The 26,354-nt window shown below is 45.8% G+C and overlaps 1 protein-coding gene across 3 annotated transcripts in view; it reads right to left on the minus strand.

The window, feature by feature from the left end:
- Window positions 1–26,354, minus strand: part of RAB27B (RAB27B, member RAS oncogene family) — a 128,761-nt gene that overhangs the window by 55,095 nt on the left and 47,312 nt on the right. For all 3 annotated transcript variants that reach the window (XM_033934129.1, XM_033934150.1, XM_033934139.1), the window contains exon 2: window positions 241–412. In XM_033934129.1, the coding sequence (XP_033790020.1) occupies window positions 241–393 (153 nt within the window). In that variant the 5' untranslated portion in view covers window positions 394–412. The remainder of the gene's footprint in view (window positions 1–240; window positions 413–26,354) is intronic.

Here is a 26,354-nt window from a genome sequence, read left to right on the forward strand (position 1 = left end):
TTTTATCTTCTGGAAGTCCAGGGATTGGTTTCACATTGTTTTGCTGGGCCAATATTTAAATCCAAATTAAAAACTCATGGGTCAATGAAGTCCTCCTCAGTGGGTGCAATGGTGAATCTTAAAATGTTTGCAATATTTATAGATTACAGTCCCACAACTGAGACAACCACAGACAAGAATTCATCTTTAGCTAAGAAAATTATCTTTAAAAAACATGCTGGAGGACAATGGGGGGCTTACCACTCGTTTTTCCCTAAAATCTATTCCCACAGTTGTGATGAATTTGGGGTTAAATATCCTGTCCGTATATCTATAGAGAAAGGTGGTTTTTCCAACTCCAGAGTCTCCAAGGGCGAGGAGTTTGATTAGATAGTCATAGTCCCCATCAGTCATAGTGCTGCTCTTGTTGTACCTGTATTAAAAAAAAAAAAAAGAAGAATGAGCTTTAATGTGCATTGATAGACATAAGCAGTTCTTAAGACATAGATAGCTTTAAATACCGATTCAGTGACAGGGCACCTACTGTCAGAAAATATTTTTTTCATGTTTGCATTCAACTGCAGTAATAAATAGTCTGAGTCAGTTATAATATTAGACAAACAGACAGAGTATATACAGTGGTACCTCGGTTTACGAGGTACCACTCAGAGAATCTCAGAGAGAGCATGAACTCGAAGGCCATGAGCATGCGCAGATGCTCAAGGCCCAGCAAAGAAGAGGATGCAGATCTTCGGGCACCGGCATGTCCTGTGCGTTGGTGCCGGTGGCCAGATGGGGGTAATTATGCTCGTAAACCAAGGTACCACTGTATATGTTTGTTTATTTGTATTTGGCTCACACCTTTTCAATTGTATTTATTTCAAGGTATGTTATATTCAGGTACAGTAGATATTTCCTGTCCTGGGGTGGGGTGTGGGCCTTACAATCTAAGGGGCCTTTTTCCTAAAACTTAGCATGCACAATTGTACATTAGTGCATGCAAAACGCTTCATAACCTATTTTATATCTGTGGACTACGTAGCACTTTGTGCACAGGTCCATGAGCCAGCAACAAGCTTGCATAAAAGAGCTCCTGAGTTTGTACCTGAACAATGGAAAGTTCCCTATCTTACCCAAGGCTACAAGAATCTTCAGTGGGATTCTAACCATGCTTCCCTGATTTTAGTTGCTACTTGAAACATTAGGCTACTTCTTCACAACAACTATATATAAGTACCCTAAACCAGATAAACTGCAAACTCACTTCCAAAGTCACAAAAATGTTTTACTGAAACCTTTGGTTTCCTATTAATACATTAGCTCTCTGAACTCTGTTTTGATTTTTCACAATTTCTCTCCTATTTAAGGGTCCTAGGGCTAGATTCACTAACCCTCTGATCCGTGTGCGATCCGTTTCTGTTTGCATGCCGGCTGACGAATTCACTAAAGGCCTGCATGCAAATGAAAACGATCGTTAGCATGCCTCCAGCCAACTGCATGGATCGCTAAAGTCCTGACAGTAGTGACAGGAGAAACAGCCTCCTGTCACTGCTGCCAGGGCTTCTGCTGGCTTTTTAATTTTTTTTTATTTTTATAATCGGGCAGATATTTTGCGTGTTTTACACACGCCAAATATCTGCTCGATTAAAAAAAAAAAAAATTAAACCCCCCGTCCCAAGTGCCCCGAATCCCACAAAATATTTGCCCCAACGCCATTTAAAATTATGGCAGGAGGGTTCCTACTCCCTCCTGCCATCAGTCCCACCCACACAAAAACTAACGGTAGGAGGAATGCCAACTTCCTCCTGCTAACCCCCTCCCCGTACCTTTCACAGAGCAGGAGGGGACACCCTCCTCTCCGGATCGTTTTGGGGGGGGGGGGCCCTGCTTCGGGGCAGGAGTGTTTGGGCTCCCTCCTGCCCAATCCGATAGGGAGGATGGATCACGGCAGGAGAAATTGAGCATCTCTCCTGCAGCATGTCGATCCCCCCTCCCTCGAACTGCGGCACCGGTGGGAAGATTGCAGCAGGAGAGATGCCTCATCTCTCCTGCTGCAATCCTCTCCCAAAGTGCCAAGGTTTGGGGAGGGGGGGAATTCGCCATCGCTGCAGGGGAGATGAGCCATCTCTCCTGCCGTGATCATTGTTGGGGGGGTGGGGTGGATTCTGTAACTGGTGTTCTTTTTGACAGACTCTGGTTACAGAATCCATCTTTTAGGCGAAGATCTGGCTCCTCCTTCGCCTAAAAGCTTTTGTTGTGGGCATTTGGGCCTTAGGCTTTTTTTGGTTGATTACGTGTTGTAAATGTAGATGTAGTGTTTAAATGTAGTCTGGGTGTTTAAACAGCTGAACGTAGAGGCAGGCCATTCTCAAAAAAATACTTCATTTTGGATAGTTATTTTTTGAGAATGGACATTTTCCCTGCTTCTACTTTCAGCAATTAGGGCCTAGGCCAAAAGGGAACTTAGACTTTTTTTTATTATGCCCCTCCACATTTTTATGAGTGTCTCAAAATAGTCACTTCTCCTTCTGACCTAAAAAAGGTTGGAGGGGAAGCGGGTGAGCTATCTTTGGGCATCTCTCCTGCCAGCGAACTTTTGGGGGTTCGCAAGGTGTCTGGCAGGAGAGATTGGGTAGCTCTCCTGCTGGTGATCATTGTGGGGGAGTTGCATCAGGTTCTGGCAGGAAGGACTGGGCATCCCCCCTGCCACGTTCATTGCGGGGTAGTCACAGTAGGTGCAGGCTGGAGGGACTGGACATCCCTCCTGCCACGATCGTTGCAAGGGGTTGTGGCAGGTTCTGGCAGGAGGGACTGGGCATCACTCCTGCCACGATTGTTGCGGGGTAGGGGCAGTTCTACAATTCTCTAACCGGCGCTTACGACAGATGCTGGTTAGAGAATGGTGGTTTTAGGCGAAGGACTGGTCCCTCCCATGCCGAAAAGGTCTTGTTTTGGGCATTTGGGACTTGGCCAATTTTTTTTGGGGGGAATAGGGCTTAAAGGTAGACGTAGTGGCGGTCTGGGCTATTAAACGCCTGAATAGGTACAGGTAGGCCATTCTCGATAAAAAAACACATTTCTGACTTTTTTTCGAGAATGGACATTTCCCTGCTGCCTACTTTGGGCACCTAGCAGCTTAGGCCGAAAAGGGACTTAGACTTTTTTTTAAATTATACCCCTTCTCATCTACATCCAAGTCTCCAGGTTCCACTCCCAACTACACTGAAATAACATAAGAACATAAGAATTGCCGCTGCTGGGTCAGACCAATGGTCCATCCTGCCCAGCAGTCCGCTCACGCAGTGGACCCAAGGTCAAGACCAGTACTCCAAATGAGTCCAGTTTCACCAGTTTAACATGAACTTGTACAGGCTCTGGAACAGCGTTCCAGTTTTCTACCACTCTCTGGGTGAAAAAGAATTTCCTTACGTTTGTATGGAATCTATCCCCTTTCAACTTTAGAGAGTGTCCTCTTATTCTCCCTACCTTGAATAGGGTTAACAACCTGTCTTTCTCTACCAAGTCTATTCCCTTCAGTATTTTGAATGTTTCGATCATGTCCCCTCGCAGTCTCCTCTTTTCAAGGGAAAAGAGGCCCAGTTTCTCTAATCTCTCGCTGTACGGCAACTCCTCCAGCCCCTTAACCATTTTAGTCACCCTTCTCTGGACCCTTTCGAGTAGTACCGTATCCTTCTTCATGTACGGCGATCAGTGCTAGATGCAGTACTCCAGGTGAGGGCACACCATAGAAAATGTTATCTGCAGAACCAGCACTAAGAAGAAAGAAACATATCTGGGCCTTAATCAGAGTGAGTTGTCTAATCCAGCTTGGTTAATATTCATTCATACAGTATTTATCTTGTGATATGTTCCCCTTGTGTAAAGATCCCAAAATTGAGAGCTAAAATTACTATATTACCTGCATAATATTGTAAATAAACTTGCTCTGCAATATAAGTCTAGTTCTTCCTTAAAGCTCTAAGTATATTTCCTTAAATATTATACAGTGCTGGTTTATAGTGCAAGCAGTGCTATTCCCCAAAGTAACATCAATATATATATATAAATATATATAAATATATATATATATATATATATATATATATATATAAATATAAATATATATATATATATAAATATATATATATACTATATTTTACATTTTATTTTTATTGGTGGAGATATGTGGGCAAATTTAATAGTGCACAAGATAATATTATCTTCCTAAGAGTTAGTAAATTAGTATTGAAATTGTGTTGTGTTTTATAGAAAAATTGAATATCTTGTTTCAATAATAAAATCCCTCTTAGTACTAGTAAAAATAGTCACCATACATCTTTCCCTGGTAAAAAAAAAACTTACCCCCTGTTTTACAAAAGACATTTTAACACACACTAAATATACATGCACGCTAACCGCTAATGCGTCCATAGATTAACATGTATGCATTAGCGTTTAGCACGTGGTTAGTGCGAGCTAAAACCCTTTGTGCGCCTTTGTAAAAGGATCCCTTAATTCACTATCATTATGACTTTTATTTTATTTTCTGGTCAGTATGTATTTTGGTGAAGGCACTGCTGAAAGTATGCTGGAACTAATACCTGGCTTCTCATAACAACCCTATTGCTTACTATATTTTCATCCTAATCTTCCACCCTGTTAAAGGTTGGTAATCACCTTTTTGTTCAGGCATAGTTTCAAGGCATGGTCTTTATGCCAGTACTCTACCGAACACCCATAAAAGTTATGTCATTCCAGCTATCATTCTAAGTCTCTTATCTCCATGAGTGAGAACATTTCTAATTCGCAAAGTCTTTCCTAGCTTCTCCTCTGTACCGACGTGTTCTGGCGTAAGAAGAGAACTGATTCTTCAGCATATTCTGAGGGTGCCACACATACACACACTGTTCTGGGTGTAGACAACACCACTTTGTTTAAGCAGTGTGTAGTGTTTTCTGGGCCTGACCCTTGGACCCCTCGAATAGTGGATGGCATCACCACTAGGGTTACCAGATTTTCTGGAACTAAAATCCAGACACATGGCCCCGCCCCCACAACCTGTACACTTGTCAGGAGGGCATCTGCACATGCACTGGTGTGACACGATTACGTCGCAAGCATGTGCGCGACATCACTGCGCTGCATCCACGCATGCACAGATGCTGTCTCGATGTCGCTCCTAGCTGGAAGCTTTTCAAAACCCAGACAAACTGCCAGGTTTTGAAAAGCCAACCAGACACCCGGACATGTTCTCTAAACGGAGGAAACGTATGGTGAAATCCAGACATCTGGTAACCCTAATCACCACCACCTCTAATACTGAAACAAAATTTGGAAAATTATACTCAGTCAAATCAGCACGCGAAAGAAATGCTGCTTGTCTTTGGTTAATGTGGTCCAGAATTGATGGAGAAGATACAAGCAAAAGAGAAATAAATGTGCAGGGATAGAGCAGGAAAGGAGTTTTTGACGACACAGAATTCTTGCTTACATTACCAATGAGACTCTTTGAAAGACAACAAATAGCTCAAGAAAACCAAAGGCAAATACAGACTGGGCACTTAAGGGCAAATTCTATAAGCGTCCAAAAGTTAGGCGCCTAATTAGGCACTGTTCAGCGTGATTCAAGTAAAACTGAGTGCTGTTTAATGAATCACGCTGAGTGGAACCTATTTTGGAGGTGCCTAAGAAATAGGCCAGCTCCAGGCACAACTAAAAGTTAGGCGCCTAGCTGAGTGCTTGAGCACGCTTAAGAGCAGCGATTCTGCAACAAGGTGCCTAATCACTGGAACAAACTACCGGTGCAGGTGATCAAGGCCACTAGCGTGCTTGACTTTAAGAATAAATGGGACATCCACGTGGGATCTCTACGTGGGTCGAGCAGCACTCTGACTTAATGGGGTGGGACAGTAGAGTGGGCAGACTTGATGGGCTATAGCCCTTTTCTGCCGTCATCTTTCTATGTTTCTAACATGCAAAGTGCCTACTTTTTTGAAGGCCGCTTAAATTTTTAGAGGCGTTTTGTTACAGAATCGTGCTTTCTTGATAGGTGCCTATGTTAAAAAGCTTAATTGAGCTTGTTATTCAATTTAGATAGGTGCCTATGTTAAAAAGCTTAATTGAGCTTGTTATTCAATTTAGATAGGTGCTTATCTAGTTAGGTGCCTCCTGAATTGGTACCTAACTTTAGGCGCTGGTTACAGAATTTGGGCTTTAACTCCTTTTGTTTTAGGCTTTCAATGGTCTGAAGGCAGCTAGATACTTTCAGAGTTGTAATCATTTCAGGCTACACCTACAGTAAAATTAGCTGTAGCTTTACTGAATCTGAGTTCAAGAGTAAAATTAAGGTGTCAATATGTGGAAACTCAAGACTGACTAAAAGTCATTTGCATGTTTGTATTCTCAAACTGTAAGGAACAAAAGTTGAGTAGATTTAGATTCATATTTCACTTGCTCTCAACCCACTATCTTCCTTTATTCTCATATCAGTATTCATTACTTACGACTTATCTTGGTGTTCTTTGGTAGAAGCAGTACAGAGGCTTGTGTGTGTATGTTAAGAATTAAACGGCGAATCTAGATGAGTCCAGACCCTCCCCCTTAAAGAATATGAGATAGGACCATATAATCACCACAAACCCACTTGGCTAATAAAAATTCAATAAAAAAGCTAGAGCTAGAAAATGCATGGTCCGTTTTCTCCTATTATTCATCAAATAGGAAGGGGGAAAATAATACATTCTCCCTATCACAATTTGATTTGGCTGTCAGATCCAGGGAACAAATTTGAGGAGATAAACAGTTATAAGTGAAAAAAAAAAAATAAGAGAAAATTTAAAAATTGGACAAACTTAGTTTTAAACTTGCTGCTTTTGCTGATAACCTTTTTGCTCATCTCACGGATCCTCGCCGCTCTTTATCAGCCTTGCTCGACACCATTAGGGAATATGGAAAAATTATGTTCTTACCTGTTAATTTTCTTTCCTTTAGATGCAGCAGATGAATCCAGAGACCAATGGGATAGCCCACATCTACCAGCAGGCGGAGATAGAGAAAGTGAATAACAGGTGGTCCTATTGGCTGGCACTCCTCCTGCATCTCCTGTATAGCTCTCCTTGCCCAAGCATCCGTAACCATCAAAAGGCACAACATGTAAAAAACTCCATTCCCCTAACAAATCTCAAAAGGCAATAATACAGAATACAACCAGCAAGAAAAACAAACTTTGAAAGTTGCAAAAGAAAAAACTGACAGTCAATATCCAGAAAGGGTGGGGCTCTGGATTTATCTGCTGCATCTAAAGGAAAGAAAATTAACAGGTAAGAACATAATTTTTCCTTCCTTAGCAACAGCAGCAGATGAATCCAGAGACAAATGGGATGTAGCAAAGCAATCCTCAATCCGTGGGAAGCAAACGCCGCCTCCGCAACAACCGAAGCACGAAACGCATCCTCCGCATGCGCCTCCCACATCCAACCGGCAATGCTGAGATAAAGAACTTTCGTAAGACCAAGTAGCTGCGTGACAAAACCCCTCCAGGGAAAAAAATCTCGGGACAGAGTTCAAGAAGTAGCCATCGCTCTGGCGGAATGGTCATGAAGTTCTTCCGCCAACCGCGTTCCTGCCAGCAAGCAAGCGTAACGAATGTCCTCCTGGACCCTTCGAGCGATGTAGGCTGTGGATGCTGCCATACAGTTGAGGCAGCCCCTGAAGAATACAGAAAAATTATATAAATGACTAAACGGCGCGAGAAACCGAGCTCGCGGAGAACGCTACGCACTAACAAAAAAAAATGCAGTGAAGAAAAGCATGCCTCCCCATTTCACCTCCCAGGAAAAAGGAAGGAAAAGTGAGAGGGGCATAAAAAAAGGAGGACACTGCCTTAGAAAGAATCGTGGTACTGTCCGAACTGACACCCCAGAATTTGTAAATCAGAAATAGGAATCCCCGCCGAACAAGACTTGCAACTCAGAAATCCGCCGAGATGAAGCCCTGGCCAGAAGAAACCCCGAGTAACGACAAAGCCAATCAGAGTCTCAAAAGACAAGAATGAAAGGAATCCTCTGGGAAACCACGAAGTACCACCTCAAGACAGCATTCTGGATAGGGTGTTTGAAGAGGTGTACCAATATACTGTACTCCGGTCAGGAACTGAACTACACGAAGCAGAGAAGAAAGAGCGAGATACATAGCCCTTGTAACAAGCTAAGATTGGCACCTGAAGCTGAAGGGAATGAACGCTAAGCCCTTGGAAATATACATGTGTCACAAAAGAAAGAACATAAAACAGAGAACTCTGAAAGGGTACAAATGTTGAAGTACCAAAGAAAGGAAAAACCTGCAAAAGGAAGCATAAGCCACAGGTGAAGACGTCCATATCGCCTGGATAAGAGAAGAAACAACCCAACACGTCAGCCATAGCTTTTCAAAAGCTAGGTCGAAATATCAGAGCAGGACGAATATCCATGGCGATTGGACCCTAGGTGACCAATCCGGAGATACCAGGAATTCCAATAGATCAGCCGTTGAAAGACTCATCAGACCCGCATAGCAAGGATGGCGCAGCCAATCCTGAGAGTCTCTAATCACTGTGCCCTGAAAGCGAGCCAGCAAAGCCATCCATTCATCAACCAGAGGAAAGCACGGAAAAAGAGAAACCAGAGGCGAAAAAGAAGCAATGCTGCTACCCCCCTGACTGCCACGCCCTGCATCTGCTGAAGAAGCTAGGAAGTTTGAATATCGCGACGAGGCAATGAGGTTCTAGCTCTAGCACTATACAAAGAGCTGGAACGCCTGAGCAAATAGTTCCCAATGTTCAGGATGTATTACGCATTACTTCTAAAGCACTGAAAGGCGTACACAGTGCTGTACATGTTAACATACAATAGATGGATCATGCTCAGAAAGTCTATCTAAACCCTTTTCCTGTCCTGTAAAATGATGTGCGGACAGGAGAGGAAGAAGAGATTCCACCCATGGAAATAGAACAAGTACTCGACACGCCAACTGAGTACCTCACATATCACTGTCCTAAAAGACCTTTATCGCCATTCCGGAGGAAAGGGCTGAAACTCCTGAAACGTTAGCCTGACCATGCAGCAGACCAGAAGAATGAACGAGTACTGAGTCTCCTCTTAATACCAGACTCCTTGCGCTGAGGATTGACGGCACAGAGCTCTCCAACCCGACAGCCTTGGATGTGCGGGGAACTTGAGCCAGTCCAGCAAAGACCAAGGCATGCACCACCAAATTATAATGAGCGATGCTTGAGGAGCCCACTAGATACCACAATTGGAGCCTTGAGAGACCAGGAAACACCGGAACAAAAGCAACTGCTGGAGTATTCTCATGGGAAAGCCAACCAAAGTCCCCAGTGGAGCCACCACCATAGATTCAAGAACCTGTATAGAATCCCATACTCTTGATCAAGGTGACTAAAGAAGACAAACCTGAGACTGCAATCTATCGCCCCAGTCCCTGGGAAGAAACACATTCCTCTCCAACGTGAACAACATCCCTTACAGGAGAAAAGAGCTCTTTGGAAATTAGAAGATACACCTCCAAAGAATGGAAGAAAAGAAGCACAAATAAAAGAGATCACCCGTTTGCGTCTGACAAAGTCACCTGGCTGGAAGACATCCGAATCAAGCAGCCGTCTAAGAAAGAAAGCACCTGAATCTCCTATTTGCGCTAAAACGCCACTACTGCCCTCATAATCTAAAATGGTCATGGAGCCGAGGCGAGGCCAAACGACATCAGCCAAAACTGATAGAGCTGACCAATGAGAGCTAAGCGAAGACAGTACAAATTTGGGGAGCATAGCGCAATTACAAATTTTCTCATAGTTTTTCTCTGGAAATGTCTAACTCTGAGAAACTAATTTACCAGAACAAGATCCAGCTCCCATCCGATCAATAACCCCATCGTAGGCACTATGAAGTAAATGGAATAACTGCCCTAAGGTCTAGGCCAAACGATGTCTGCTTAAACCGAAAGCGCCGCTCGAGAACAGCCAAGTGAAGATACTGCTGATGTAGTGGCCACATGTGAAAAAGCAATGTTACTTACCGTAACAGTTGTTATCCAGGGACAGCAGGCAGCTATTCTCACTAGTGGGTGATGTCATCAGACAGAGCCCCGGTACGGACGTCTCACAAGCACGTGTTGCTTGTAGAAACTTAAAGTTTCTAGATGCCCGCACCGCGCATGCGCCGGTGCCTTCCTACCCGGAGATCCGGGCGTGTCTCCTCAGTTCAGGTAGCTAGCCTGAGAAGCCAACCCAGGGGAGGTGGGTGGGACGTGAGAATAGCTGCCTGCTGTCCCTGGATAACAACTGTTACGGTAAGTAACATTGCTTTATCCCAGGACAAGCAGGCAGGTATTCTCACTAGTGGGTGACCTCCAAGCTAACCTCAGTGGGATGGAGGGGGAGTTGGCGACTTAAGAGAATAAATTTTTCAATACTGTTTGGCCAAACTGTCCATCCCGTCTGGAGAGGGTATCCAGACAATAATGTGAGGTGAATGTGTGAACCGAGGACCAGGTGGCAGCCTTGCAAATTTCCTCGATTGGTGTTGATCTGAGGAATGCTACTGAGGCTGCCATTGCTCTGACCTTATGGGCTGTGACCTTACAAGGAAGTGATAATCCAGCCTGGGCATAGCAGAAAGAGATACAAGCCGCCATCCAATTAGAGATGGTGCGCTTTGATACGGGTCTTCCCAACTTGTTAGGGTCGAAGGAGACAAAAAGTTGAGGAGTGGTTCTGTGTGGCTTGGTGCGATCCAGGTAGAAAGCCAAGGCACGTTTACAGTCTAGAGTGTGAAGGGCCGATTCTCCGTGGTGAGAATGAGGCTTAGGGAAGAATACTGGAAGTACAATGGATTGGTTGAGATGAAATTCGGAGACCACCTTAGGCAGGAATTTCGGGTGAGTGCGGAGGACCACCTTGTCATGGTGGAATACTGTGAGTGGTGGATCCGCCATCAATGCCTGGAGTTCGCTGACTCTGCGAGCGGACGTAAGGGCTACAAGGAAAAGCACTTTCCAGGTGAGATACTTCAGAGGGGCCCTGTTGAGTGGTTCAAACGGGGGCTTCATGAGATGGGAAAGGACTACATTGAGGTCCCAAACTACTGGGGGTGGTTTGAGAGGAGGGTTAACATGGAAGAGTCCTTTCATAAATCTGGCGACCACCGGATGGGCCGAGAGGGGTTTCCCTTGTAGGGGCTGGTGGAACGCCGCAATAGCGCTCAGGTGGACTCGTATGGATGTGGACTTGAGCCCAGATTGAGATAGGTGTAGGAGATAGTCCAGCACGGAGGATAAGGAAGCTCGCTGAGGTTCCTTTGACTTAGAAACACACCATGAGGAGAATCTGGTCCATTTCTGGGAGTAGTATTGTCGAGTGGCGGGCTTCCTGGAAGCTTCCAAGACCTCCCTCACTTCTTGTGAGAATTGGTGAGGGGTTACGTTGAGAGGAACCCAGCTGTCAGGTGGAGAGACTGCAGGTTGGGATGAAGTAGTGATCCTTGATGTTGAGTAAGTAGTGAAGGAAACACTGGAAGTGGTACTGGTTCCCTGCTGCTGAGTTGAAGTAGGAGGGAGAACCAAGGTTGTCTGGGCCACCGAGGAGCTATTAGAATCATGGTGGCCCGTTCGAGTTTCAGCTTGACCAGAGTCTTCTGGATCAGCGGGAATGGTGGGAACGCATATAGAAATCGTTTCCCCCAGTTCAGTAGAAAAGCATCTGCCTCGAGGCGGTGAGGAGTGTAGATCCTGGAGCAAAACTGAGGCAGTTTGGCGTTGTGGGGAGCCGCAAAGAGGTCTATCTGAGGCGTCCCCCATTGCGTGAAGATTTGGTGAAGGGGGCTGGAATGGAGAGTCCATTCGTGCGGTTGTAGCAGACGGCTTAGTTTGTCTGCTAAGACGTTGTTCTCCCCCTGGATGTATACTGCTCTGAGTAGGGTGTTGTGGCGCACCGCCCAGTCCCAGACTCGTAGAGCTTCCTGGCAAAGGAGGGCCGAGCCCGTGCCTCCTTGCTTGTTGATATAATACATGGCGGCCTGATTGTCTGTGCGAATGAGGATTACCATGTCGTGGAGTAGGTGTTGGAAAGCTTGGAGCGCATTGAAGATGGCTCTGAGTTCCAGTAGATTGATTTGGTGTAGTCTTTCCGCACTGGTCCAGAATCCTTGGGTGCGGAGACCCTCCAGGTGGGCCCCCCATGCGTAATTCGATGAATCGGTTGTGAGAACTTTCTGATGGGGGGGAGAGTGCATCAGCAAACCTCTGGATAGATTCGAAGAGGTCATCCACCAAAGTAGAGACTGCCGAAGAGCAGGTGTGACTAAGATGCGTTTGGATAGTGGATCGGACGTCTGATTCCACTGTGATGCCAGGGTCCACTGGGGGATCCTGAGGTGGAGTCTGGCAAAGGGTGTCACATGTACTGTGGAGGCCATATGGCCCAGGAGTACCATCAGTTGTCTCGCCGGTAGGGTTTGGCGAGTAGACACCGACTGGCAGAGATGAAGAAGAGACTCCATGCGTTGCCGAGGCAGGAATGCTCGGAGTCGGGTGGTGTCCAGGACCGCTCCGATGAAGGGGAGGGACTGGGTGGGTTGTAGATGAGACTTGGAGAAGTTGATCTCGAAGCCCAAATTCTGGAGGAAGTAGGTTGTAGCCAAGGCCGCCGAAGTGACCTCTGGGGCTGACGGGGCCTTGATGAGCCAGTCGTCGAGGTATGGGAACACCTGTAGACCCCTGTCCCGGAGTGCTGCGGCCACTACCACCAGGCACTTTGTGAAGACTCTGGGGGATGAAGATAGGCCGAATGGTAGCACTCGATACTGTAGGTGCAGATTTCCCACCCGAAATCTGAGGAACTTTCGGGAGGGCCGGGTGAATGGGGATGTGAGTGTAGGCCTCCTTGAGATCCAGGGAGCATAACCAGTCGTTCTGCTCGAGGAGGGGGTATAGAGAAGCCAAAGTCAACATGCGAAACTTCTCTTTGACCAGGAACTTGTTGAGGGCCCGAAGGTCTAAAATGGGTCGCAGGTCGCCCGTTTTCTTCGGGACGAGGAAGTACCGGGAGTAAAACCCTCGGTTCAATTGGTCTGGCGGGACCGGCTCGACAGCCCGAAGCTGAAGTAAGGTTTGGACTTCCTGAAGAAGAAGGGCGGTCTGCGTCGAGCTTGAAGGATACTCTCTTGGAGGATGGTCCGGGGGGACCCGGTGGAATTGAAGAGAGTATCCTTCTCTTATGATGGTGAGGACCCATAGGTCCGTGGTTATGGCCTCCCATCGATGGTAAAAAAGATGGAGGCGGCCCCCTATGGGAGAGGCCGAGGTTATGCTCCCGGGGGGGGCGTCAAAAGGGCTGGGGAGCCTTAGGTACAGCCGGTGGCTGAGGTTTTTGCTGAGACTTCTGGGGAGGTTGTCTCTTCGCAGGCTGTCTCGCAGCAGGCGTTTGTCTGGGCATGTAACACCGCTGGTAAATCAGGGGTGGCCTGGAAGGTCGAGACTGTTGAGGTTTGGGTTTGGGCCGCAGGATGGATTGAAAGGATTTTTCATGATCCGACAGCTTCTTGGTAACAGTTTCGATAGACTCATCGAACAGGTCAGCTCCAGCACATGGTACGTTGGCGAGTCTGTCCTGTAGGTTGGGATCCATATCGATGGTACGGAGCCATGCCAGGCGACGCATAGCTACCGCGCTTGCGGCGGCGCGTGCCGAGAGTTCGAATGCATCGAAGGAGGATTGCATCAGCTGGAGGCGTAATTGGGAGAGGGAGGCTACCACTTCCTCGAACTCGAATCGAGCTTGGTTGTCTATGAACGGAGTGAACTTGCGGAGCACCGGCAAGAAGAACTCCAGATAGGAAGAGAAAAAGAAGTTGTAGTTTAGCACCCGTGACGCCATCATGGAGTTTTGGTAGAATTTTCTACCAAATTTGTCCATTGTTCTCCCCTCTCGGCCCGGCGGTACAGAGGCGTAGACCTGGGAGGGATGAGAGCGTTTAAGGGAGGACTCGACCAGTAGGGATTGGTGGGAGAGTTGAGGGCCCTCGAACCCTTTATGGTGCACGATGCGGTATCGAGCATCGAGTTTGCTGGGGATCGCCGGTATGGAATACGGTGTTTCGAAGCACTGCATGAAGGTCTGGTCCAGTAATTTATGCAAGGGGAGCCGAAGCGACTCCGTTGGAGGGTTAGGTAAATGCATGGTGTCCAGATACTCTTTGGAGTATCGGGAGCCCGTGTCAAGGGTCACATCCAGATCATCCGCCATTTGTCGGAGGAATGATGAGAAGGACAATTGTTCCGCCAGCGTCGGTCTGTGGGACGGGCTGGAGGAGGAGGAGGCCTCCAGGTCCGTGGACATCGGGGAGTGACAAGGAGAATCGGGCACCGGTGTCTCCTCGTACTCCGGGCCCCTCGGGGGGGACACCTCTGATGAGGAGTATCCCCTACGTTGCAGTTTTTTCTGCGGTGACACCTCCGAATGGCGTGAGGAGCGCCAGGATGAGTGTCTCGATCGGTGCCCGTCTCGGTGGCGGGACGGGGATCGGGATCGTCTGTGCATCGCATGGTCTCCCGAGGCCCCCAAGTGGATAGGGCTGGAAGCAGTGGATCGCAACTGGGTTTGCGATGCGGGTTCTTGCGATGCTACCCAAGTCTGGTAAGGAGTACGGAAGAACTCTTCCTGACTATGCCCAGGGCTTCGAGTATCGATCGGAGGTCTGGTCCCATGTTGGCGCGGAGGCGTAATGGGTTCTAAAGGCGGCATATCGGTAAGCGAGGCTTGCCGCGCGGGCATCGCCGCCCTCCCCCGTTCGTCCTCGTCGGTTGTCGAGGTCGAACGGTGTGGGGGAGGGGGCGGACCGCCCCTTTGGACCGGTACCGGGAGGTCACCCTGTATGGCAGCGATGAGCCCGGGTCCGATGGTCTGCATGAGCTCAACGAATTGAGCTTCCAGCACGGACCGTAGCGAAGCCGATAAGGAGGGATCCGCACCGAAAGGGGGTCCTCCTGCACGGACATCGCGCTCCTTCGAGGCCGAGTGCTTCTGCTTAGTAGCTTTCGGCACTTTGATGACCATTGGTGGCACTGTGGAAGGAAGAGGTACCTGAACCGAGGAGACCGGGGCAGGCACCGACGTCGAGCTCGTGGATGGTGTCGGGGTGAGCGATGCCGGTTTCACCACACTCGATGCAGGAGGGGTCGATGCCGGTTTCGCCCGAACCGGGGAGGTATCAGATGAAGTGGAGGCTGAGGGATCCTTAGCTGCGTCCATCTTGAACATCGATTCCCACAATAGGCAACGCCGCTTGAATGAGCGTGCCGTAAGGGTAGAGCAAGGCCTGCACGATTTCGGGATGTGGTCAGGGCCCAAACACTGCAAACAGCGCCAGTGAGGGTCCGTGAGTGAAATCGCGCGTTGGCACTTGCTGCACTTTTTAAACCCGGTGATTGGCCGGGACATAGGCCGGAAAATCTCCGCCGCGAGGTCGAAGCCAGTGGGCCTGAGCCACGTGGCCGGCCCGTTCGACCCGCCGGAGGAAATAATCTTCTTTTTTTTTTTTTTTTTTTTTTACTGAAAAAGAAAAGAACTGTTAACTGTAATTAAAAGAAAACGAAAACGCGGACAAGGAAGGCAAATTTAACTGAATTCAGCTAGCGCATGAAGAAGTTGAACTTCTCAGCTCCGCGGAAAAGAAAGAACTGAGGAGACACGCCCGGATCTCCGGGTAGGAAGGCACCGGCGCATGCGCGGTGCGGGCATCTAGAAACTTTAAGTTTCTACAAGCAACACGTGCTTGTGAGACGTCCGTACCGGGGCTCTGTCTGATGACATCACCCACTAGTGAGAATACCTGCCTGCTTGTCCTGGGATAATGTAAATAATCTCACAGTTCCCATTAGAAATATTCAACTTCGAGAAACTAAGAGACTCAAATGAAACCAAATTCCAACTCACAAAAAAACTTTGAGCTTAACAAAATAAACGTCCCGCAGTTCAAATGCCAGAAGAATTAAACTTATACTCACAACCTTGTGATTAGTGCCGGTAGAAGCCGGCAAATGCCGGTTGCACAGCATGTGCAGGGCAGAAATGTCTTTTTTTTTTTTTAAATAAGGGAAAGAAGAAAAAATAGGGACTAAGGCATACCCTCTATCATTGGAGGGAGGACGAGGCGGGGGCCCAGGTGTAACCCCTAAAGCCGGTACCGTTCAGCCGGACACCCCTGTCTCACTGAAGAGAAAATCTCAACAGGAGAAATAGAACTAATATCTCACTGAAAAGAAAACCTCAACAGGAGAAAATAAGTTTCCAGTCACAGCCAGAATCCAGGAGCTAGTTGAATAGCGACCATCACCTGCTGGGAGATAGAACATACTGGAGATGCAGGAGGAGTGCCAGCCAATAGGACCACCTGTTATTCAGTTTCTCTATCTCCGCCTGCTGGTAGATTCATCTGCTGCTGTTGCAAAGGAAGGGGATTTTGCCGGTTTCCAGCTGAACCTTCTCAAATCAGAAGCCTTGTCATTTCTTCTGATCTCAGAACTCAGTAGGGGGCCCCCTTTCCACTGCACTGGGCTTTGGGTTGCTTTAAAAATCTAGGTGTATACCTACCGGCTTCTCTCACTCAACTTTACTCGCTTAATGTTTTTAAACTTCTTTCAACTATCAAACTCCAATTGGAAACGTGGGGGTGGGGGCATCTCCCTCTATCTTTGCTGGGATGTATAGCTTTAGTTTGAATGGTCATTTTTCCCCGCTGGTTTTATTTTTTCCAAACGCTACTCCTACGTTTGTTTAAAAAAAAAGACCTTAATCGTTTAGCTCAGTTAATATCTAGATTCTGTTGGAATTGACAGAAGCCTAAGGTTCACTATCACTCTTTGATAGGAGGCTGGGAGCAGGGGGTTTTTGGACTTCCCAATTTTGGACTTTAAAATGATGCTTGTTTATTGCGACATTTGAAGGATTGGTTACAGGGAGAAGATCAATTTACCCCTTTGGACTTTGAATCGGCTTTCTATGCCTCTCATACCTTCCGTAGTCTTTTGCACTTACCTGCTAAGGATATCCACACTCAGTTCAGATCGACTCTCTTACTGAAATCTATGCGAGCGGTGTGGGATCGTTTCATTTGTAAGTTGGGTGAGGACTCCAGGGTGACTAACCAGATCTCCTTGAGGGGGAATTTAGCTTTCCCTCCGGGACTCGATAACCCTGTTTTTTTGGATTGGGCTCGTCAGGGGATCCACATCGTGGAACAGCTGTTGACTCCTGAGGGCCGTTTGCGACCTCTCATGGAGTTTGGTGATCAGTTATGCCGCTGTTGGGTAGATACCTTTGCCTATTGTCAGGCCAAACACTACATTCTTTCCTTCCCTCAGGAGCGCATTACGCAACCTATTAGGCAGAGTTTTCAAGTCTTCTTTACGGAGGTGGCGGGCTCTCACACCTCAGTGTCGGCATTACATAGGGTCCTCTATCAATTTGAACGTCCTAAAGACTTCCAGCAGCTCCAAGCAAAGTAGGGCCAGGAGCTTCACAAAGATTTTAGTCAGTGGAACATCTTGGGTGCCTTGCGCGTGATCCCTGGATTGATAACGGGAGCGATATTTCAGGAGTGTTATGCTAGAGTGCTCTATTGGGCTTATTACACCCAAGTGCAATTACATAAAATAGGGGGTATTTCCTCTCCTCTTTATTTAAAATGTGGTTGGGACTCAACACTTTTGTTCATTCTTTCTGGGATTGCTAGACTATCTGCTCTTTTTTTTTTTTTGGGGGGGGGGGGTTTATCACGCTGTATATCCAACGCCTTTACTCCTGCACCCTCTCGGATACAGTGGAGCAGTTGGTACTGGACTTCCCGGGAGCTTTCAGGGGTCTGCCTAAAGGGGGTTTCTTCTGGTGTTGTAAGGTGTGTCTCCTTACTCGTAAATGTATCTTACAGTCTTGGATAGTGTCCGAGCTGCCCTCCTTTTGGGGATGGAGATCTCTGGTGCACAACCTGGACTTGTGGGAGGCCCGTGAGGCGATGGCCGCCCACACAGGCGTAGCTGTTTTTTTACTCATTTGGGGAGCTTATCTAGTTTTTGTCCCTGAGAGGGTGCAGCCTCCTTTTGAACACAATCTCATAGGCGGTCTGCTAGTTATTGAGCTCTAGTTCGGGATAGACACTGGGGTTTTTTTTTTTACAAACCTTTTGGCCGACCCAGGGGCTACAAGAGTACAGGCCTCTGGAGTTTCCGTCACCTACGGGTAACCACCATTACTGTTCTCCTGGGGGGGGAGGGGGGTTTACTTTGTTTTGATGAAGTGGTTTTGGGGGAGTAGGGAAGGGTTGCATTGTACTAGACCCTTTATGCCTTGTTGACTGTTTCTTAATTAATCTCGACTCTGTTGTTTGTATTATCTATTTTGTTTATAATAAAACAGATTTGAACATAAAAATTGGACAAACTTCTAAAAAAAAAAAAAAAAAAGGTCTTAACTAAAGGGGTTAAAGTCATCTAACAGAGTTTTATTCGATTATCGGTCTATGGCAGGAGTGTCAAAGTCCTTCCTCGAGGGTCACAATCCAGTCGGGTTTTCAGGATTTCCCCAATGAATATGCATAAGATCTATTTGCATGTACTGCTTTCATTGTATGCTAATAGATCTCATGTATATTCATTGGGGAAATTCTGAAAACCCGACTGGATTGCAGCCTTGAGGAGGGACTGTGACACCCCTGGTCTATGGATCTAGCATCGCTTACACCACTAGGTTCAAAATTTCCAGGAAACATTGTTGATACGTTTCTTTAACTTCAAGCATCAACATGGGATTTCTGCTTCACACAGGTATCCAAGGGAAAATGTGTGGCAGCCTTAGATCACCAGAGAATGTTGACTGAAGAAATGCCATCTGCGTGCCTTGGAGAATTCATGGTGTAAGTTTTGAAATGCTTCTGATCTGAAAGCCTTTCAATCTTGTGACTCACAGTATTAATTGTTTTTGAAAACCACATGGCAGGGATATTATTCAAAACTTATTTTAAAAAAATGCTCCAAATAAACCTAAATAGCTTTTTTTCTATAGTTTCAAAATTATCGAATCTATCATCCACATCTGCTCATACTTTGCTGCCATCAGTATATAGGGGTCCTTTTACTAAGGCGCGCTAGCCGTTTAGCGCATGCTAAACGCTAATGTGTCCATTATATTCTATGGATGCGTTAGCGTTTAGCGCACGCTAAATCGGCTAGTGCACCTTAGTAAAAGGACTTAATAGTTTCACGGATTATTTTGTTTCTAAAATAGATTACCTTCAAGCCCTTTTCCCCCATTTCACCTCCTCATTCTTCCTCTTCTACCATTATGCAGTTTTCATATAACAGTTTAGCTAGGGCTTCAACTTGGACTCAATTTTCAAAAACCAGCCTTAATAACTTTTGATAAAATATTGACATCTATCAGGAAGACTACATGTGCTTTTGATCCAGTCCCTTCCCATTGGCTACTTGATTCTAGCCAGGGACTAGCACACCCTTAGCAAGAGACATAATTATTAAAAGTCTCAACACAGGATCTAACCTTGAAAAATGGAAAGTAGCAATTGTGCACCTCTCGATTCATCACAACTTTCTAATTTTAGACCAGTTTCCAATCTGCCTTTTTTAACTAAACTCTTGGGAAAGGGAGGGTGGCAACATTAAAATAAGTTAATGGAGGGGGGGGTGCTTTGCGTATTTGCTCCATTAGACGCACCCTTATTTCCACCCACGTTTTGGGGAAAAAAAGTGCATCTAATGGAGGGAAAAATATGGTAAACAAAGCACACTGTATGCTTCTCAATATTCGTGCCTACCAGAACACAGATAACCTATGCAAATACGGGACCAAAAACTAAAAGTACTAATATATACAAACAAACTCTAACTTGCAAGACTCTGCATGCAGTACAACCCCAGAGGAAAAGAAACAAATGCATTTATTCCTGAACAGATAGCAGATGTAAATCAATCACTAAATTAAAAAATAAAATCATTCCCCCTACCGTTGTTGTCTCCTTCCCTCCATGCTATGCCATGCCTTGCCTTCTGGCCTGGCCTGCCCCCCCCCCCCCCCGGTATTATCTTCGGGCCGGCTTCCTCTTCCTCAGTGCTGCACTGCACAAAGCCATGGGCAGCAGCTCCTCGCACATCCTGCGCCTCATCTGGAAGCCTTCCCCCTAACCCTAAACCCAAGGATGAGCCTAGTACTTAGAGCTACAATTATGATTTTATTTTAACCTACCAGGAGAAGAGGTCACGGTCCCTTAAACTGGTGAGATAAATTAGATTTAAAATTAACCCCCCCCCCCCCCAAAAAAAAAAAAAAAAAATCAGAAAAAACTGCCCTGTTTTATAGTTTCACCTGCAGATAAGATTACCAGATTTCAAAGTATTCTCAATTAGACTGTGCTTTTGTAATGTAAAAATAATTGAAAGCTTTATTGACTTTAACTTTTTTTAAACATTGGATCATTTAAAGGACTCCCAAAACATAAACAAAGTACAATGCAGTCCATCCCAGGACTGATAGCGTAGCACCTCCCCATTCTGCAGACCTCAAAGGCAAAGCAAATTATTTTGTTATAGTATAACTCTAACTTCAAGTTTAGTGGCAATTGATATACTGCTCTGAGTCATATGCAGGGCACAGCATGCAAATCTGAAAATATTTGTCTGCATTCCAGTTGCAACAAATTTGTACCGAGAAAGCAACCAAGGTATGCCTGTTCCCCGCTGCGGAAGAAATTAGTGAACAAATGTGTTCTGCTCTTCTATTTTGTAGTATTTATGAAAACAGTATTCAGAAAGTCAGACAACTGCACAGCCATCCAGAATATTTCTGTCCAGTTTCTTAAAAAATGTATTCAGAGGTAGGCGTTTTTCCATATTGGCCCTTTATATAGAAACACCATTTTGATCTATGGCAAGAAGGATCTTATCACTTAGCCCTGTGGGTGTGAGACATAAAATAGCCACAGGTATGCAGTAATAACTCCACGCCCACCTGTGACTTATTGCTTACCTAAGGATTGCCAAAGTCAGTACAATGAAAAACATGACGCCCAATGGTTTCCTCATAATGTTATTTGACCAGAGGACATCATTTTTACCACAACAGCAGTAACTGACTGATTTCCCTGAGTGAACGGGAATATTAACAGAAACTCCATGACATTTTCAAAAGCTACCGAGTTTCAGATGGTTAGCAGACTTCAACCCCTGTATTCTTCCTCTGAGCTCATAACTATACAGATAGTAGAATGCATGACTTTAACAAACCAAATAAATGGATAATTAATTTGAATGAGATCTTTAGCAAGAGATGCACTTTTTTTTTAAATCTCACTGAAAGTGAAGCACTTTAATGGATTACCGGTAGATTTTCAGCTATTTCATTAAAGAATTTGCCCTGTTTCTGTGTTTTTATTCTGGGGAAGGGGTGGAAGCTCAGTAAATCGGACCCTTTGTTCTGTGGAAAACAATTATTTTCTGATGGATCAGAGCAGAACTGAGCTCATTACTGCATCTTTTAGGCAGTGGAATTTAATCTTTGCCATTCTACAAAGATCTTAAGGAATAAGCCGAGTCTTAGCAGCCCACACTCATAGTTTTAAAAATTAATAATACAAAGAAAGGGATGGAGACATGAAAATCCAGTCTCCTGAGACACATCTGAAAAACGCAGCTGTCTCACATAATATTTTGAACAGACAGGCAGAATCATAACCACAGTCTGGGAATACACAGAAATCCACAGGAAATATTTTCAGGATGTGAAAACTGATTATGCTTAATATATATACTGTAAAAAGAATAATAAATAACTGGGTGGCAAGTCAAATGCGCGCAGACAAATACGCGCACTAGGGCATTTGTCTTGTGAGCTATTGTCTTGCGCTATAAAGACCTACGCGCCTTTGTCTGTGCGCTATTGTCTTGCGCTATAAAGATCTGCGTGCATTTGTCCGTACGCTATTGTCTTGTACGGTATTACCTTCAGCGCATTTGTCTTGCGCGCAAATAACTATGAACCAAATAACTAAGGATGCCACACACTACGAGAGGAGGAACAGCTCAATGAATACCTTTATGCTTGTAACATTTGAGAGGCAAATCAGTGGCATTTGATCTACACTCTCATCGAGCTTGTGGATTTATTTCAGTCTAACTGCAGCTTCCTCTGTGATCATGTCCCTGAATGAGCCCCAACTGCAGGGTAGTCAGCAGTAACAATGGAATTCCCCAATAGGTATAATACTGGTTAAAAAAAAAAAAAAAATCACATCCAGAAAACTACATTCATATTGCCAGTATCATCATTGATTTTTACTGATTTTAATAATTTATATTCCACATATCCTACAATTCTAATTACAAATTATTCAGGTACTGAAGCATTTTTCCCTAACTGTCCTGTTGGGTTCCCACTATCTAATGTACCTAGGGCAATAGGGATTAAGTGACTTGCCCAGGGTCACAAGAACGATGCGGGATTTGAACCCACAACCTCAGGGTGCCGAGGCTATAACTCTAACCACTGCACCACACACTCCCATCATTGAAATATATAGGCTATCTATAGCAGTGTTTTTCAATCTTTTTTGGGCAAAGGCACACTTGTTTCATGAAAAAAATCACGAGGCACACCACCATTAGAAAATGTTAAAAAATTTAACTCTGTGCCTATATTGACTATATATAAAGTAATTCTCTTGAATAGGAATCAAATAAACACAAAGAAAGTATTTTATAATTACTTTATTATGAAATATTAAGTAAACAGAATAGTGAAAAATTATAAAATACTTTATTCAGTGCGAAACCTGGGCCTGTTTGGCTGAACACAAAGCTGATATTCTGGCTGGAATCGAAGAAAGACACACACGTAGCTCTTCGTCAACAGCTCTCAGTCTCTCTCTGTATTTGGTTTTTATAGCATACAAAAATAGACAAATATACCCTCCATCCTTTTTATTAAACCACAATAGCAGTTTTTAGCGCAGGGAGCTGCGCTGAATGCCCAGCGCTGCTCTTGACGCTCATAGGCTCCCTGCGCTAAAAACCACTATTGCGGTTTAGTAAAAGGTGACCATATTGTAAAATATAGACAGCAGATATAAATTCAGAACTGTGCATAGTAAGTGAAGGGAAGTTTTCATCTCTGGGAATTTACCCAGTTAACTATTAAGTTATTTGGGCAAATTCCTTTGAAAACTGTGGTAATACTGCCCCCACTTTGCTAAATTTAAAATAAAATTGTCTGGTGATTTCTGGTTGCACTTTCTTCTTCTGACTGTGCATCCAATCTTTCTTCCCTTCTATCAGCCTGTATGCTTTCTCTCCTCCACACCTCATTCCCTCCCCCAACTTTTTCTTCCTCTCTCCCTGACCTTTCTTTCTTTTTTTCTGTTTCTCTTCTTTCCTTCTGTTTCCCTGCCTGCCCCCTTTCTTTCTTTCTCCCTGCCGTTCCCCAAGCCACTGCCACTGCCGCTGCCATCGGGGAACAGGACCCACCAATGGATAACAGGCCCCAAAGCCGATGCTGACGCATGCTCTCCCTGACGTCAATTCTGCAATTGGAGAGGAAGTTCCGCCCAGCCAGGCAGCGATTGGCTGGCCCGAACTTCCTCTCCGACTGCAGAATTGACGTCGGGGAGAAGAAGACTTATTGGCTCGATAGATTAGATCGCCAAGACAAAGTGAGTCCTGGGTGATCGACTCACTTTGCCTTGGCGAGCTACTGGCGCCCCTGCCTCGGGCCCCCTGCCAGCTCCGGGCCCCTGAATGCAGGACTGGTAGTACTGCCCTGATGGCGGCCCTGCGGCACACCAGGAAACATCTTGCGGCACACTAGTGTGCCGCGGAACAGCGGTTGAAAAACACTGATCTATAGTGATACATGCAGATCAAATTGAGGGGGAAGGGGGAAGTTCATTTCATCAGTATTTAGTTAGCATTTATAAGTTTACTGCCCAGTAACTTTCACTGCTCACTATTGGGCTTTTCAGCATTGGAAACCCCTTCAGACACCATGAGGCTTCTTTGCATGAACCTGCATATTGAACCTATATATGACCTCATCTCAACCCTTCTCCCAACCCAGTTTGGGTGCTTCAGCAATGATCTTTGGATGAGAGGGATGGGGCCTCAGGCCCTAAGCTAATCAGGGCTTTATTCTCCTCCCAGTGCATCCTAAGATGTACTAGGAAGGGGAACGACCACCATTTTTAAAAGGCAGCCCCATTAGCAGGAGGGAGTGGGCATCCCTTCTGCTGATATTTCATCTAAAGGTGTAGGAGTGTAGAGGGCGGTCAGAGGGGTGTTGGAAGGGCATCTGGGAGAAAATGGGGATCTCTCTGCTGATTCAGCCATGGCTTCAGGGAGTCCTGACAGCTCAGCTTATCGGGGATTCCCCTGCTACGATCAGCTGATGGCATCCCTGGACTATTTAGATTTTTGAGGCACAATTCTCTAACAGGCGCCATCATGTGATTGACATGCGATCGGTGGCCGCAGACTTCGGTGCTGGTTAGAGAATCCGGGCACGTAAGCCTTGTTTTCAGCTTCCTTGTAGTTTTCCCTACATAAATTTTAGCGCATTGGCATTTAATAATGTGCACTACCATAAGTACTGTTGCAATTAGTGGAATATCTCAAATCAAAAACACATTGATCAAAAGAATTTTGAAATTTGTCTGAATCATTATTTTAGATATATATATTACAATTACTACATATAGAATGGCCAGAAGTTTCTGTTGGACGAGGATGGTCCAGTACCCATGTTCCTTCACCTCATCCACCATCTTTCGCTTGCACCCTGAATCCCTTCCCCACTCCTCATAGTCTGGCATCTCCCTCTTCCTTCCCACCCCCTTCTTTCTGGCCTGGGTTTCCTTCTCATCCCTTTTCCCCCCTACTTACTGCTCCATCATCCATGCCCCCTCCCCTCTCCCTGCAGGTTTAGCATCCATGTCTCCTCCCCCCCTAATTGCAGTCTAGCATCCATCTCCCCTCCTCTAACCCCTCCTTGCAGACCAAGATCCATGTCCCTTCCTCTCTTCCCTCCCCACACACTTGCAGCCCAGGACCCATGTCCCCTTCTTTTCCTTCTCCCCTCTCACCCACACTTGCAGTCCAGGATCCATGTCCCCTTCTTTTCCTTCTCCCCCCTCCCCCCCGGGCAGGTTTCTCTCTCTAGATACAGGGATATTTTCATTACTCGATGGGTTCAGACCAGGATTTAAACCAGTAACAATAGACTTTTAGCACTCTTGACCATCACAAATACCATAGAGACTCCAGTTTTGGGTTTCTTTTGTTGTTTTTATGGAGATTTTGTTCTTTCTTCTTTTTTTGCTCACCCTTAACTTAGCCAGTTAATCGTTTAAGTACCACTGAATACTGGGTGCTGATTTGCTCCTGCCCAGTTAAATCTTTTCTGAATATGAACCCCACAAAGAGCTGTATTCAGTAAAATGGCACTCAAACTTTGGTGCTGAATGGTATTCTATAAAAGGCATTCTTGGATTGAATGCTTTATTTTGGTGATGACAAGCATGAATGCATTGTGATAATTACTGGCACCCTTTTTAGAACAGCGCACAGCGTCAGGATCTGCGCTCAACTTTGGGCCCGAGGATTTACACCAACTAAAACCAAATGCAAATCCCAGCACAGAAGTTGGGAGCGGATTTGCACTCTTCTATAACGGTACATGCATCTTAAAGGAACGGCTCTGACCCATCCGTGTCTCTCCCATCATTACACCCTCATTGCAGATTTGCACAGAGGCTCTTAAGCACCATTACATAAATAGATGCACACGTGTGTTTTCATGTGGAACTTGTGGCAGACAATCAGCTAGTGGCTCTGCACAGGCAGGAGCGAAGGAAGGTCGCTCCTGCTGCAGTTCACCACTGGACCACCAGGGGTTCGTAATGTATGCGGGGGGAGACGAGAGGAAGGTAAAAATTCTTAGAATTGGCTGGGACAGGAAGGATCCCTGCTGTCCCAGCCCACCACTGGACCATCAAGACTTACAACAGGCCTGGTGGAGGCCTGCAAAGCATCGGGAGGGAGGGGGGATAGAACCTGGCAGGGAGGGAAGGGGGCTGGGTGCAGAGCCTGGCAGGACAGCGCAACACACTGCACTTGAATATTAACACACACACCCCGATTTATATTCAAGTTAACCTTTTTTCGGGGGGAAAAAGGTTACTTCAGTTTATATTCGAGTATATACAGTATCCATACATCGAGAAAGAAAGAAAGAGAGAAATACAGTCAAACCTCGGTTTATGAGTAACCCGGTT

Source organism: Geotrypetes seraphini, chromosome 1, assembly GCF_902459505.1.
Source record: "Geotrypetes seraphini chromosome 1, aGeoSer1.1, whole genome shotgun sequence".
NCBI classification, from domain to species: Eukaryota; Metazoa; Chordata; class Amphibia; order Gymnophiona; family Dermophiidae; genus Geotrypetes; species Geotrypetes seraphini.